General features: G+C 46.8%; 1 protein-coding gene and 1 pseudogene across 9 annotated transcripts in view; one reads left to right on the top strand and one right to left on the bottom strand.

The window, feature by feature from the left end:
• SETD4 (SET domain containing 4) overlaps positions 1 to 12,705 on the top strand; it is a 37,001-nt gene extending 24,296 nt beyond the window's left edge. For all 9 annotated transcript variants that reach the window (XM_025050203.1, XM_025050204.1, XM_025050202.1 and 6 more), the window contains one exon: positions 9,229 to 12,705. In XM_025050203.1, the coding sequence (XP_024905971.1) occupies positions 9,229 to 9,595 (367 nt within the window). In that variant the 3' untranslated portion in view covers positions 9,596 to 12,705. The remainder of the gene's footprint in view (positions 1 to 9,228) is intronic.
• On the bottom strand, positions 5,750 to 5,868 carry LOC112483812 (annotated as a pseudogene).
• Positions 12,706 to 16,865: the final 4,160 nt, after the last annotated feature.

Here is a 16,865-nt window from a genome sequence, read left to right on the forward strand (position 1 = left end):
GAGCTTTCTTACAGATCTAGAAAGTCACGTAGGAACTAAAGGGAACAAGAACATGAGAGGGAGGAAGGGGCCCCGAGGCGCTTTTCACAGCCCTGCCAACGATGCCCGCGTGGCACACACGACCGTGTCACACAGTGTGACACGCAACAATGCAGCGTACGCCAGACAGTGCCCGCATGCCACACACATCAGGGTCGTGCCACGCACAGCAGTGGCAGGCGCCATGTGCCACAGCGCCATCTCGAGTGTCCCTGTCGCCTTTCAGAGGGCGTCTGTCTGTCTTTATTCTGTTGTGACTTTTCCTTGAAAGATACTTTCTTGTTTCCTTTCTTTCCAGTCCGCGTAGGTGTAACATTAGGCTGTGAGTAAATTTTTAAAAATCGCTCCCAAGACTTCAGTAGAATTCAACAGAAATGTTAAGATTATCACTTCCTGCTCACTGGGGCAGCTGTCATCAAAAGGAGGGATGTTAGCAAGTGTGGGATGTGGAGACGCTGAGGCTGCACACGCCGCTGGTGGGGAGGGAGGGAGGGTCTGGAGGGTCCCCTCCTCGGCACATACCCGAGAGGAAGGGAAACATGGCACAGAAACAAGCGTGGATGGTCACAGCAGCGTCACTCCCAACAGCCCCGGACCCAGGTGTCCGCCCGCGGATGAATGGACGGAATGTGTCTGTCCATAAATCAAGTGTTCTCCAGCCATGGAAAGGAACGCAGTGCTCAGACGTGTATGCGGATGAACCTCAGACGTTATGCTGTGTGAAAGAACCCGGTCACAGAAGACCGCAGATGATTTTGTTCATGTGAAATGTCTAGAACAGGCAGATCTGTAGGGATGGACGTAGATGGGTGGCTGCTGTGGAGTGGGGTGCTGGAGGGATGGCGGGGGGAGAGCCAAAGAGGCTGCGGTTTCTTTTTGGGGTGATAAAAGTTCTAAAGTCGATTGTGGCGGTGGTTGTACAACTCCGTGAATGTGGTAGAGCCCATTGAACTGCACACTTGAAGTGGGTGAATTGTATGGCACGCGAGATACTTCGATAAAGCTATTTAAAAAGGAGAAAGGTTGGTACCTAATTGGTGAGAATTAGATCCCTCTGCTCACAGACAAGACTTTTTCACAGGAAGGTGCAGAGTTTGTCCATCTGACGTGGCCGAGTTAGGCCCTCTGCCCCACACATCACGCTCACCACCTCATTTCATCCTTACAGTGGTCTGTCAAGGTAATACTTTCCTGATTTTGTGAGTATGGAAACAAGTGCATGGGGGTAGAGTTATTGCGGAGGTCACACAGTGGCTAAGGGGCAGAGCTGGGATTCGGATGGTGGTCAGCGTCCAGACCCCATGCTCCTCGTGCTCATACGCCCAGCACTGTCCGGGCAAGGCGCACGCAGGCTGAGGCAGGCACCTGGCCTCAACCTGGTGAGAACCGTGTAAAGTCCCAGTGCAGCCGGGTTGGTCAGCCTTGGAAGGGAACTTGGCTGACTCCTTCCTGTTGACTCTCCTTCCTGGCACAACCCACTGCCTACTTTGGTAAGCGGAGTCTCCTCAGCACTACATGGAAGAGCAGGCTCATCCGTGGCCCAGGGAACCTGTTTTCAGAAATGACGACTCAGTCCCTGAGAGCCACGCATTGGAGGAAGGGGCTCAGAGCAGGAGATGCAGGCGGTTGAGGGTATCCAGTCAGTGCAGAGCGATGGGGGCGGGGGGCTACCCTTGCTCACAGGCAGTTGGAGCCTTTACTGAGAGCACGTTTGTCAGAATGTCGCCTTTTGACCCTGCCTTCGGAGTCAGCCCACCCCACGCCCACTGCATCAGAACCTAGGGCTAGGTCCAGAGACGCGTCTGTGCTTCTGGTGTGCCAGCCGGCTGAGTCGGGGCACTCTGAGTTTGTGAACCACTGGCCACAGAGGTTTCCGGAGGAGGCCTGCACCCTCACCCTGAGGCACTGGTCCCCTGCGTTCCAGCGGTCACTTCGTGGGCTCTTGGTGCGAAGCGTTAGGCAGCCTTGACCCTACCTAGATGGCGCGGATCCGAGGCCTGACCTCTGAATATGTGGAGTATCGGGGCTGGGGCAAAAGGGGTCGAGATGATCCCCTCGGACCCCTCATTTTCTGATCGAAGCCCCCATAGACTGCGGAGCTTGCTCTGGGCCATGGAGTTAGCACCAGAACTGTGTTTCTTTGCTGATTCCAGTGGAGTTTCCACTAGAGTGTGAGAGAAACGAGTTCCCCAAACTGTATTCCTGAGAAGAATCAGAAAGTGGGAGGGAGGCTGTCGGAGGACAGGCGAGTGGCGGCCTCAGCCCTAGATACAGAACGGGGGGCCGACCCCCTTAAAAGGGTTTGTTCTATTTTGTCTCGATTTTACATCATAATAGGTGACTTCCCTGACCTCACTGTGCAGACCAGCCTGGAAGTCCCTGCAGGCAAGCCCCCCTCCCGACACTGGTCACTGTGGCGACTCACACTCCACAGAGCAGCGGTCCCCATCCTTTGTGGCATGAGGGACCGGTGCTCCTTTGAGCATCTAATGCCCGATAATCTGAGGCGGAGCTGAGGCGGTGATGCTGGCGCTGGGGAGCGGCTGCAGATACAGATGAAGCTTCGCTCCCTCGTCCACCGCTCACCTGCTGTGCGGCCCGGTTGCTGACAGACTGACCCACAGACCCACAGAGCGGTACTGGTCCGCAGCCCCAGGGGGTGGGGACCTCTGCCGTAAAGGACAGTGCTGTGATTAGTGGGGAGAAGGTGAGGGAATCTGCCAGGCGGCCTTTTCCTATTTCGGGGGACTTTGTCCTGGGGTGAGGCCTCTCCTGTTGATGTCGGGGGTCCCCATCTAGTCACACGGCTCTGGCGATGAGTATTTAAAACCTCCTGGTACCTCGAATCAGAAGGTGAAGCAAAACCCAGGACTGCAGAGGGTTCACTTAGCAATTATTAGGACAATAGATAGTTACAGTCTAACTTGGCCCTTATCACAAGGGGAGACTCTAAACTGTTTAAGATAAAAGAGAATTCAGGATGCCACTGAGGAAGCAGGTCACAGGCAAGGGTGTGTTTGAGGCAGGGAGCATAGACGTTTGCTTCTCAGGTTGTCTCGGGGGCTTATTGGGCTGAATAACCGGCCTCCCAAGCCCCGACAGTAAAGGTGGCAGAGATTTGCTGCTGGAGCTGTTCGTAGGAATCACATATGGAGCTTTTTAAAAAAAACTACAAAGTAATAGCTGACAGATATAATTGTGTAGATTTAGAATGTACAGTGAGATCTGATATACATATACACATTGTAGCATGATTGCCAAGGTCAAAGTAATGAACACATCCATCATCTCATGTAGTTGACACAGTTAACTGTGATTGTGTGTGTGTGTGTGTGTGTGCGCGTGCAGGTGCTTAAGATTTACTCTCAGCAACTTTCACGTACAAATGCCGTGTTATTAACTGGTCACCATATTCTACATTAGATCTTCAGAACTTCTCAAAACTGAAAGTTTGTACCCTTTGATCTACATTACTCCATTTTCCCCTTTCTCCAGCCCTTGGCGATCACCGTTCTGTTTTGTTTCCATGAAAGCGACATTTAAAAAAATAGATTTCACATATAAGTGATATTATACAATATCTGTGTTTCTTGGTCTGGCTTATTTCACTTTGCAAAATGCCCTCCAGATTCGTTGATGTTGCACTTGGCAAGATTTCCTCATTTTTTATGGCTGAAGAATCCTCTCTCTCTCTCTCTCTCTCTCTTTCTCATATCGCATTTTCTTTATCCATTCATCTGTTGAAGGGCATCGTAGGTTGTTTCCATATCTTGGCTCTTGTGAATAATGCTGGAGTAAACATGGGCGGCCAGATATCTCTTTGAGAAACTGGTTTCAGTTCCTTCAAATCGCAGGAGTGGGTGGATTGCTGGATCATATGGTAGTCCAATTTTTAAGTTTTTGAGGAACTGCCATACTGCTTTTCATAATGGATGTACAAATTTACATTCCCACCCGCAGTGTATGAGGGTCCCCCTTTCTCCTGAAGAACATTCGTTATCGCTTGTCTTTTTAATAACAGCCATCCTAGCAGGCATCAGGTGATAGCTCATTGTGGTTTTGATTTGCATTTCCTTGGTAACTGGTAATGTGGAACACCTTTTTATATACCTTTTGTATGTCTTCTTTGGGGAAAATGTCAGTTCAGGTCCTTTGCCCCCTTTTTAAATTGAATTGCTTTTTTGCTATTGAGTCGTATGAGTTCTTTGTAGATTTCGGATATTAACTCCTTATCACACCTGTCGGTTGCCTTTTCAATTTATCGATTGTTTCTGTTTCCGTGCAGAAACTCTTTAGTTTGATGCAGCCCTACTTGTTTATTTTCGCTCTTGCTGCCTGTACTTTTAAGGTCTTATCCGAAAAATCATGGCCAAGACCAACGCCAAGAATCCCCCCTACATTTTCCTCTAGGAGATTGACGGTTTCAGGTCTTAGGTTTAAGTCTTCGATCCATGTCGAGTTAATTTTTGCGAGTGGCTTAAGATAGGGGCCCAGTTTAATTCTTTCACACGTGGATTATCGGTTTTCCCAGCCCCACCTGTCGGGACTATTCTTTCCCCATTGTGTGTTCTTTGTGCCCTTGTCCAAGATTAGTTGGCCATATATGCATGGGTTTATGTCTGTGCTCTCCGTTCTGTCCCACTGGTCCTATTTGGCTGTTTTTATGGCAGGACCATGCTGTTTTCATTACGGTAGATTTGTAATGGGGCTTGAAATCAGGAAGTGTGAGGCCTCCGACTTTGTTCTTTTTTCCCAGGACGGCTTTGGCTATCCGAGGGTCGTTTGTGGTTCCATATACATTTTAGGACAGCTTTTTCCTAATTCTGTGAAAAATGCCATTAGAATTGTGATAGCAATTGCATTGTATCTGGAGATCACTTTGGATAGTATTTGTCGAGAGTTTTTAAAATAAAAGTATGTCGAATTTTGTCCAATGGTTTTTCTGGACATCTGCACACTGTTTTTCCAGTCCATGAACGTGGAGCATCTTTCCACTTATTTGTGTCTTCTTCAACCTCTCTCATCAATGTCTCATACTTTTCAGGGTCCAGGTCTTTCACCTCCTTGGTTCAACTTATTCCTAAGTATTTCATTGTTTTCAGTGTTATTATAAATGAGATTGCTCTCTTAATTTCTATTTCAGAGAGTTTGTTGTTAGTGTATAGAGATGCAAACTGATTTGTGTATGTTGATTTTGTATCCTGATACTTTGCTGAATTATTTATTAGTTCTAACAGATTTTTTTTTTTTTGGTGGAGGCTTTACGGTTTTCTGTTTATAAGAACATGTTATCTGCAAACAGAGATAATTATACTTTTTCCTTTCTGATTTGGATGCTTTATTTCTTTTCCTTGCCAAATTGCTGTGGCGAGGACGACCAATATTATATTGAATAGAAATGGTGATAGCAGGCTTCCTTGTCTTGTTCCTGATCTTAGAAGAAAGGCCTTTAACTTTTCATCACTGAGTATGGTGCAGCTGTGGGCTTGCCATGTACGGCCTTTATTATGTTGAGGAACATTTCTTCTGTACCTAATTTGTTGAGAGTTTTTATCATAAAAGTATGTCGAATTTTGTCAAATGATTTTTCTGTATCTGTGGAAATGATCGTAGGATTTTTTTAATTTTAAGCGAAGCAACCCTTGGTTGACCTCACAGATTGCAAGGACCTTGTCAGCTTACAATCCCTTATTTTTTTTTTTATTTTTTACGCCTACAGCACCTGGTTTTCCTAGATGGTCTCCCATCCAAGTACTAACCAGGCCTGACCCTGCTGAGCTTCCGAGATCAGAGGGGATCCGGCTTGTTCAGGGTGGCATGGCCGTAGCCAATCGTAGGATTTTTATCCTTCATTCTGTTAATGTGTATCACATTTATTGATTTGCTTCTGTTCAGCCATCCTTGGTTACATCCCAGGGATGAATCCCACTTGATCGTGGTATGTAAATCATGTTAATGCGTTCTTGAATTCAGTTTGCTAATATTTCGTTGAGGATTTTTGTGTCTGTGTTCTTTAGGGATATCGTTCTGTAATTTTTCCCTTCTTGTGTCTGGCTTTGGTATCAGGGTAGTGTTGGCCTTGTAAAATAAGTTAGGAAATGTTCCTTCGACTTCACTTTTTTTTTTTAGGAGAGTTTGAAAAGGATTGGTATTAATTTTTCTTTAACTGTTTGGTAGAAGTCACATGTGAAACCATCTAGTCTTGGGCTTTTATTAGTTGGAAGATTTTTATTACTGATTCAATCTCCTTGCTCATAACTGATCTGTTCAGTAAAAAAGGAGAAAGGGACGGAAAACTTATTTAAAATACAAAAGCTCTGACTTCCTAAATCTGAAATGTGGCCATCCAGGTACATGAAGCTCAAAGGTCCCCTAACAGGTACAACCTGAAGAGATTTTCTCCTCTGACTGAACAGCATTAAGAGATCTATTTCTAAATTCTCAGATTCTTTCTTCTGCCCAATTGAGTCTACTGTTGAAGCTCTCAATTGCATTTTTCATTTCATTCATCATATTCTTCAGCTGGTCATGTGAGGTGACCTCGCACAATACCACATAGTGACAACGTAGGTGGCCTCGCTTGGAGTGATCTCTTTGGTCTGTGGGATTAGCACCGTGTCTGGGTCCTGGGGCACAGGTGCACCTCCTGTGGCAGTGGCACTGGTGTCTAAGGTGCAGGCATATGCTCATCTTCCGTGGAGCCAAGGAGTGGGTCTCTGGGTCTCACCACAGTCACTCTTGCCGGGACCTGGGATGGCAGGGTGCAGCAGCAGCACAGCCTGTGGACGGCGGGTCAGTCCCAACCCCCAGATGCCGGTTGCTGCACGGCAGCAGCACGTCCCTGGTGCGTGGCTCATTTCAGCTGCCCGTTAGGTTCCATGGAGCAGGGCGCAGAGCAGCGGCAGGGCCCCTGGCAGACAGTGTAGAGCTTTGACCTGGGACCCAGGGCCAGGGCTCAGGATAGAAGCAGCACAGCCTCATGATGATGGTTCATAGCCACAACCTGGACCCGGGGTGGTGCTCAGGGCAGGGTCATTGTTGTCCTGGTAATGGTGAAAGCATGGCCTCGGGCATGGGGGCGGGGCTCAGGGCAGCACAGGCTGCCCTGGTAAAGGTGAGACTAAGCTGTGACCTGTGACTGAGGCGGGGCTCCGGGTATGGCAGCTCCCTTCTGTGTGGTGAGGCACTGTGAGGTCCCCATCCCAGGGAGCAGGGCATAGCAGCCACTGGGATGCTTGAAGTCTTACCCCAGCGTTAGCTCCAGAACCGGGGAGGGGACGCTTGGTGGGGACCCTGGGCAGCTCTGTCAGCTGGGATCAGCCTTTGTCTAGCCCGTGGGTGACCTCAGTAGCAAAGGCTGCAAACATGCACAGTGCCGAGGCTTGGGGGGTCCTCCTGCTCTCCTTTCCCCCATGTGGTGAGATTCCTCTGGGGGGATCCCCGCCGGCCTCGAGCTGCTCTTGACCTGAGGATGGGGTGACGCAGGTAAAATGCTTCCTGTACTCTTCCATGCGGCCATCTCTGTTTTTGAGCTCTGCGGGATTTTTGCTGCTGCTTCATTGTAGTCCAGAGCTTTCCCTGAGCTATTTGTTGGTTTGTAGTTGTTCATTGTTTTGTTGTTTTTGTGGGGGAGATGAGCATTGGGACCTCCTAGCCCTCTGTCTTGCCAGGTCACCTCCCTCTCACGTGCAGAGCTTTAAAAAGATCGAGACGGGGGTCCCATCCCAGATAGCCTGATTGAATTGTTCTGGGGTGTGCCAAGTTCTCGGGGGGCCTGAAGCTCCCAGGTGACTCTGAGGCTTGCCGTAGCTCCCCTTCTGAGTCCCCGGGCTGTAGGTACAAGTTGCTTCGACTTCTCTTAGCTGGAACATTCTGGTTTTTCAAGGGCTACAATTACAACAGGCAGGCTAGAGAGTAACAGTTGCTATGCTACTCCACCAGTTTATGCTGCCTAAACAATCTTTGAAGTAGTACCAATCCACGTTGAGTACCGATTAATCCAAAGCTCAAGGGCTTTAACGTTTGGTTCAGCCAGTGCGCACATGCAGAAATGTGCGTGGCCAGACCACTCGGGGGCTCAGACACTTTAGTTCTTTTCACGGGTCTCCTTTAGACACAAGCCACACCTGTAAGGGTCCCAGGTGTTTGGGTCTCTTCCTGAAAAACGCAAAGTGGATCTCGCTGTGGGACTTTGCAGTGAGCTTGAGACACTTCCACTCTTGTACACTTGATGGCACCAGAGGGCTGCCCAGCTGAGGACGCCTGGCTGCAGCTCCGTCAAAATCAGGCCACGGTGTCGTTTTTTTTTCCCCGCGAAGTTAGTAGGATCCCCACAAGGCAAAAACAACGCTGTGTGTTGCTACTGGGATAAAATGCAGACGTTATAGTCTCCTGTGGGCCGTGAGACCTCCTTGGGTGAGAAACACAGGCAGATAAACATTAGTTCAAGGCGACAGCTGTCAGAGAAGGGACTGGCCAGGTGTGGTGGGCTCAGAGGAGAGGGCAGGTGATAAGATGCAAGAACTGCCCAGCCTCTGCCTGCAGCGGCCATAAACCATGGCCATATTTAGCACTCTCTTTTGAGAAAGAGAATTGCTCACACCAGGTAGCGAGCGGGTTTTAATCTCTGTCATTGAGCAGGTAGACTCAGGTCCCGACATGCAGGCAAAGAGGAAGGGTCACTTTGAAGGAGTTTAAATTAACCACCCACACAAAGAAAGGGGCTCTACCCCTGTGAGTCCTCTCCTGCAGATGTTTCTGGAATTAGAAAGTGGTGCATTGCGTGGAGAGAGCCGGAAGGGAGCTATTTCTTCTGGGTGGCAGGAGGGCCGGCGTGGAGGTGGTTGTTGGCGTGTGTCTGAGCCAGGGCAGGGCTTTGCTGCAGAGCGGAGATGACACCAGACAGACTCCAGATCCCCAACGGCTGGTGATGGGAGGTGACCTCACACGACGGCGCGGAGTGACCACGTGGGTGGCCTCATCTGGCATGATCTCTTCAGCCCGCCGGACTTTCACAGTGCCTCTGTTATCTGACCTGAGGTCAGGATGAAAGCAGCTCGCAGATCTGGGGTGCCGCCATCATGGTTTTCCCTGCCCACGCCCATCTTTTCCTACACATCTTGCCGTTCATGCACAGTTCGGCTTTGCCTTGAGTGGCTGCCTGTTTTCTCATTGGCATTTCCATTCCAGAGCTTGCTGGCAAGACCCGGACGAGGCCCTTACTTTTCCCCCTGAATTGCAAGAGCCAAGAAATCTACAAACGGCTGTTTATCCGATGGGAGCGGCCTTGCTGGTGGCGGCTGCCGTGGGAAGCATCTTGCTGAAGCCCGTTCAGGTTGGGATAATGAGCTGCGTCTGCTGCGGTCCCGTGTTCAGGGCAGGTGGCCGCAGCACAGCCCGGGGGCGGGCGCCATGGTTCCCAGGGACACAGCCGTCAGCGGAAGTGTGTGAGAGGAAGTCTCCCGTCTCTTCGCTCGGAATGCAGTGTCTCTGCTACGGCAGGAGCAACATCCTGGGAACCGTTAGAATCCATCTTCCTTCTTTTATAGACTGCTAGTGGGAGGAGACTACAGGGGAGGCCACTGCCACCAAAAGGTGTCCCTCAGGAAGCTAAGTAAGCGCTGTCAGTGTCTTTTTTACTGCTCCCCAAAGGGTGACTGCAGACCAACAGCACCAGCGACCCGGGGAGCTTGTCAGAAACGCAGACTCTCAGGCGCCGCCCCGGGCTGGCCCAGTCGGAACCCGCCGCGTGACGAGGTGTGTGTGCACGTGGAAGTTGGACAAGCTGTGCCTCAGAACGCGTCCAAGTGGCATTTCTGGGGACTGCGGAGCTGCTGGGGGCCAGCCCGGCACCCTGTGCGTGCCACCCACGGCCGAGTCCATCGTTGCTGGCAGGTGAAGGAAGCCTGGCTCATGGGTCAGCCGGCAAATTCCCTTCCCTGCCCGGGAGCACAGACCGGGCTGAGCTCAGTCGGGTCTAAGTACTTTCGCTGTAGTATCTTTGCGGCAGACGTTTTTGCCATAACTAATTGGGCACGAGGCAATTTGGCCATAAAAAAAAAAAAAAAAGGTAACTGGTTGACAGTTTTTTGGGGGTTGGGGGTTTGGTTTCATCTCTTCATCGATGAAGTTCTCTCCCATTCTTATATTATATATAAATCGTGTGCAGCCTTCCAGTTCGTGGTCTCTTCCGTGATGACTAGACTGGCGGCAGTGGTGACCTTAAAAGAGCGTTTCTTCCAGATAATGATGATCACCCCTAGAGCTGGTTTCTTATTTTGAAAACCCACTACACTGAGAGGGGAAGGCGAGGCTGAGGGCCTTCTCGGAGGGTGCAGAGTTGAACCCACATGTCCCCTAGAACGAAGGCAAGTGCTTGGGTCTAGTCCACAAAAGAAGGCCAGTCGCTCGTGCAGTAGAGCCACGAATCTGCACACGTTTGAAACGTATTCACATATTTTGTATTTTCTGACAAAATCTTTTTAATTTCGTTATTCATTTTTTTTCACGTTTTATTATATGTCCCTCTTTCATATTTTGTGATTTTTGTCTCTTTTATGGCAAAGGGGCCTTACAGCCAGTTAGTTATGTGGCGGGAATGTTTGCCGCAAGGAGGCACGTGCCGGACACGGAACACGGCCCTGGTCTGCTTGATGCCACGTGGGCTGCATGCCCGCACACCTTCCTTCTGGGCATTTCCATGGGCCACCCCCCGATTCCCTGTGGCGCCGAGGTCAAGTGTAGGGACGGGCTTCATTGGGGTCTTATGGACCGAGGTGGCGGCAGTGGGGACAGACTTCTTTTTTCTTGTCTTAGGCCATCTGTAGGTTCTGAGACAGGAAGACCTCAGGAGAGGAGGAAGCTTCAGGGAGACGGGGCGTGGGGAGGACCAGAGCGGACCTTTGCTTTCCTGTGGCTTTGGTTCCCTGCGGGGGGTGCCGATGTGCTCCAGGCTCCCCGGTCCCAGCCTGGCAGGGCCGCGGGCATTCTGGTCGGGCCGGCTGATTGCAGGCATTGTTCTCGCCCATTAGCTCAGATTTGTGTAGACAGGAGCAGCACCCAGTGTCCCTGCCTTTGTTCATTATCTACCTTTTTTTCCTTTGTGAGGGGAAAAAAGAGCTGATTCCCTTTTGAGGGACATGAAAACTCAGATTTGTCTTCCAAAAGTTACCTTAGAACTCCAGATCACACGGGGGTCCTTCGCTGGCAAGAAGAGAGGCCTTACCTCCTGAATGTATAACTTACAGTACGTTCTCAGCAGACCAAGAAAAATGCCTTTTATCACGTCCTGCTTTTTTTCCTCCCATTGCTTTATTTCACTTACAACATCGCTCGGGCCCAAATGGTATTTGTCAGGAGTAATTGGCAAGCGCCGGAGGCTGTGTTCGGGGCTGCTTGAATGGAAAAATCTCAAAGCAGTTGTCCATGTTGAAAGAAAACATTACATTTGATCTTTTATTTTATTTTTTTATGATTTCTGCAGACATGATGCACGTCTGCATTCTTGAGCCTTATAACCCCTTTATATCTGAGGGGGGAAAAAACTGCAGGAAGTAGCACTTCACAGTTAATTCACCGTGTGCCCGAGAAGCAACCACAACACACGAGAAGTCACTTTAAAAACACCACCCTGATTTATTTTTATTAACTGCCTAATAAAGCCTGCGCCGGTTTGCAGGTGGTTATACACTGAATCATGATTCCAAGCTTCACGTTTCATGTCTCTTTCTACTCGGATGTTTATTCTTCCGGATGAAACTGTGCCACCGTCCACATCCTTGTTTGGAAGCTGTGTGCCCGCCGGTGCAGGACATCATGCAGCTGGCGGATGAGCCTCACCTGACCGGACTGAGGTCCAGAGGGTGAAGTGACGAGACAGAGTGATGCAGGGAGCGGAGACTGCGTCCCCCACACCGTTAGTCTTCACACTCTCCCAGACCGTCCTGCAGGTGTTTCGTCTTAGGTGCACAGCACAGTGACATAGTTTGGAGGCCTTTTAAGGTCACACAACCCAGCAGAAATACACCTTCTTCCACATTCTGCGTGTATATCCGTATCTCTGGAAGGAAATGACAGCACAGTGACCGGGTTGCAGAGCTCGTGGGAGGTGCTTGCCACCTCGTCTCTACTGCACTGGGATGATTCTGGGGTAATAATGCACATGAAGCATCACGTCAAGGTTGTAGGAAACTGGGTCAGAGGTCAGTAAGCTACAGCCAGCCCTTATTTTTGTAAATAAAGTTTTTTTTTTTTTTTTAAATTCAAGCTTTTTAAATTGTAGTAAAATATGCATAACTTAAAATTTGCCATTTTAACCATTTTCAATGTACAATTCAGTGGCATCGAGTACACCGTTGTGTAACTATCACAACTATTTCCAAAACTTTTTAATTACCCTAAATAGAAATTCTGCTCCCATGACACAGTGACTTCCTGTCCCCTGTCCCCCCAGCACCTGTAATCTACTTCATGTCTCTCATTTGTCTAGTCGAGGTATTTCATATAAGTGGAGTCATGTAATATTTGTCATTTTGTGTCTGGTTTATTTCACTTAGCATAATGTTGCTGAGGTTCATCTGTGTCGCAGCATGTGGCAGTACATCATTGCTTCCTGCCTGGCCTGCTTTATTGAAATATAATTGACAATTAAACATTGTATGTATTTAAGGTGCACGCTTGATGATTTGGTATGCATTATGAAATAATCACCACAGTCGAGCTAATTAACATATCCATCACCTCACATAGTTACCGCCGTTTTTTTTTTTTTTTTTGGTGATGACAACACTTAATATTTACCCTCTTAGCCCATTTCAAGTAGACAATACCTATTGTTAACTATAACCCAGTAGTGTGCATTACATCTCCAGAGCTTGTTCATCTCGGGTCATTGCTTATTTTTGTTATTGTTGTAAAAACACGTAACTTAAAATGTATTATCTTAACCATTTTTAAATATACAGAGCTGTGCAACAGATCTCTAGAACTTTTCATCCTGCAAAACAAACTCCGTTCCCACTGACTAACAATTCCCCATTTTCTTCTCCCCCCGGCCCATGGGCACCGCCATGCTACTTTTTATTTCTGAGAATCTAACGGTTGAGTGGAGTCATGTAGCATATGTCCTTTTGTGACTGGCTTATTTCACTTTGCACAATGTCCTTAAGGTTCATCCATGTGGTAAGATGTGACAGGGTTTCCTTTTTTATGGCTGAATAATATTCTCCCGTGTGTATATACCATGTTTTGTTTATCCATCATTTGATGGTCACTTGAGATGTTTCCGCCTCCTGTCTGTTGTGAGTAATGCTGCTATGAACATATATCCGAGTCTTTGCTTTCACCTCCTTTGGGTATATACCCAGGAGTGTGTAGATAAAGTCTTATTGTAATACACAGCCATGTTTGTTTGTTTACCGATTGTCTATGTCTGCTCTAACCGTGTAACAGCAGAGTTGAGTAGTCGTGACAGATCATATGGCTCACAAAGCTGAAAACATTGACTGTCTAGCCCTTTATAGAAACAGTTTGCTGACTCCTGCTCTACCTCTAATGAAATATGTACTTTCTCTGATGGTTCCTTTGGAGAGTTCCTTCTCTTAGTCTGGTTTTTAACAAGGCCTCGTTATTTGCCTGGTCTTTGACACCCACAGAACAATTACACCGGGCATGCGGCAACCACAGGCGAACACATCTGGGCCCTAACACATCTGCTGTCCTCCCAGGGGCTGGACTGACAGCAATGACAGCCTGCTTTTTTGCTCTCTTAAAACCTAGAGCAAGTATTGTCTGTACTGGGATAACAATCCCCCCATCCCGCTCCAGCACACACGTATTCATGTATTAGGGCTGTTGTAACAAATTACCCCAAACTTAACGGCTTATAACAGTAGACTTTTATTCTCTTACAGTCCTGGAGGTTAGAAGTCTGAAACCGAGTTGTCAGCAGAGGTTGTTCCTTCCAAGGGCCCTCAGGGACAGTGTGCTCCGGGCCTCTCTCTCAGCTTCCGGGAGTTGCCAGCAGTCCTCAGGGCCCCTTGGCTTGTAGCTACATCACCAGCCTCTGCCTCCATGGTCTCATTACCTCTTCCTTGTGTCTCTCCATATCTGTTTCTCCTTCTTTTCTCTTACAAGGACTTGCTGTTAGATTTAGGGGACACCCGGTCGATCTAGGGTGATCTCATCTTGAGATCTTTCACTTAATTACATCTGTAACAATCCTACTTCCATATGAGGCCACCTGCACAGGTGCTGAGGCTCCGGCCTTGGGCATTTCTTTTTTGGGGGACGTTGTAGAGGTAGGAAACACTTTTCCTCTATTCTCTTAGGTTCAGTGGCTGGGACCTGTGAACTAAACTGACCAAAGACAAATCCACAGGAGAAAGGGTTTATTTTGTAAGTGCATAGGGCCTATACAGAAAACCAAAAACCAAAAACCAAAAAACCCCAAGAAGTAGTTAGGCTTAAGAGTTTATATAGCATTTATTTTGTAAGTGCATAGGGCCTACACAGAAAACAAAAAACAAAAAACAAAAAACCAAAAATCCCCAAGAAGTAGTTAGGCTTAAGAGTTTATATAGCATTTTTAAAAAAGGTGATGAATTGTAGAGAAGTTACTAGACAAAGAAAAAGTGATTAGGTCTTCTGTGGAGAGGGCAAGTTGTGGGAAGGTAAATATTATAGGGGAAACTCGTGGAAGATAAGTGCTATTTGGTAAGATTTGTTATTCAGACTCAAGTTGGCAATCTCCAGTGATGGGAGTCTGGCGAGAAGAGCTGTTCTTTTCTTCCTGGTATGGGGGCGCAGCGGGAAGGGCACCTTTACAAATGGAAATTTATGTCCCAATTTTTGGCAGAGAGGAAGAAGGCAGAAAGTTTCCCTTTCAACACCATTCAACTCACTGCAACACGTGATGGATGACATTCACACCCAAGCTGTAAAGATGTATATGCATCTGATCTGATGATACATCTCGGGACTGGACTCAGAGTTTCAGAAAATATAGAAAATCTCGTAGGGAAATTAGGCAAATGACACTGCTTTTTTGGTGACTTTCATAAGTATATTTACCCACATATTGAGTAAAGCAGCCATGAAATATCTCAAAGATTAGTCATCCCCCCCTCAAAATTATTTATTTATTTATTTATTACTTTTCAATTATAGTTGACATTCAATATTAGTTTCAGGTGTATAGCAGAGTGGTTAGACATCTATATAACTTACAAAGCGATCCCCTGGTAAATTTAGTACCCACCTGGCACCATACGTAGTTATTACAATATTATTGACTATATTCCCTGTGATGTACTTTACATCCCCATGACTGTTTTGTAACTGCCCATGTGTACTTCTTAATCCCTTCCCCCTTTTCACCCAGCCCCTCAGCCCCCTCCCATCTGGCAACCATCAGTTAGTTCTCTGTACTGTGAGTTTGTTCCTGTTTTGATTATTCGTTTATTTTGTTCTTTAAATTCCACATACAAGTGAAATTTTATGGTATTTGTCTTTCTCTGTCTGATTTATTTTATTTATCCTCTAGGTCCATTCATATTGTTTCAAATGGCAGGATCTCACTCTATTTTTGTGGCTGAATAATATTCCATTATATATACGTACCACATCTTTATCCAGTTGTCTATTGATAGACACTTAGCTTGCTTCCACATCTTGGCTATTATATATGAAATCTTCCTTGTTTCTTGTTACAGCCTTTGTTTTAAAGTTTATTTTGTCTTATATAAGGATTGCTACCCCAGCTCTTTAAAAAATTTTCATTTGCATGAAATATCATTTTTCATCTCTTTTCTTGCAGTCTGTGTGTCTTTCAATCTCAAGTGGATCTCTTGTAGGCAGCATATGCATGGGTCTTATTTTTCTTTCCATTCAGCTACCCTATGTCTTTTGATTGGAACATTTAATCCATTTACCTTTAAAATAATTATCGATAGGTATATAGTTATTACCATTTTATTATTCACATTTTTGGTCTGCTTTTTTCTTCTTAAGTCTCTTTAACATGTCTTGTAATACTAGTTTGATGGTGATGAACTCTTTTAGATTTTTCTTATCTGAGAAGCTCTTTGTCCGTCATTCTAAATGATAGCTTTGCTGGATAGAGGGATCCTGATTATAGGTTCTTGCTTTTTATCACTTTGAGTATTTCGTGCCAGTCTCTTCTGGCTTGCAAAGTTTCTTTTGAGAAATCAGCTGACAGCCTTATGGGAGCTCCCTTGTATGTAACTAGATGCTTTTCTCTTGGTGCTTTTAGGATTCTCTCTTTGTCTTTAACCTTTTAATTTTAATTATGTGTCTTGGTGTGGGCCTCTTTGGGTTCATCTTGTATGAGACTCTTTGAGCTTCCTAGACTTATATTTCTATTTCCTTCACCAGGTTAGGGAGGTTTTCTATCATTATTTCTTCAAATAAGTTTTAAATCCTTTGCTCTCTCTCTTCTCCTTTGGGTATCCCTGTGATGCGAATGTTGTTATGCTTAATGTTGTCCAGAGCTCTCTTAAACTATCCTCATTCAAAAATTTTTTTTTTCTTTTTGCTGTTCTGACTGGGTGTTTTCTGCTACCTTGTCTTCCAAATAGCTACCTCAATCTCCTGCTTCATCTAATCTGCTGTTGATTCTATCTAATGTAGTCGTCATTTCGGTTATTGTATTCTTCATTTCCGACTGGTTCTTTTTTATGTGTGTTTTTTTTTTAATCTCCATTTTTATATGTCTTACCTCTTTGTTGAAGCTCTCACCGAGTTCATCTACTCTTCTCCTAAGTTCGTCGAGCATCCTTATAACCAGTGTTTTGAACTCTGGATCTGGT

The sequence above is a fragment of the Pteropus alecto genome, unplaced genomic scaffold (genome assembly GCF_000325575.1).
Source record: "Pteropus alecto unplaced genomic scaffold, ASM32557v1 scaffold97, whole genome shotgun sequence".
Taxonomy (NCBI): domain Eukaryota; kingdom Metazoa; phylum Chordata; class Mammalia; order Chiroptera; family Pteropodidae; genus Pteropus; species Pteropus alecto.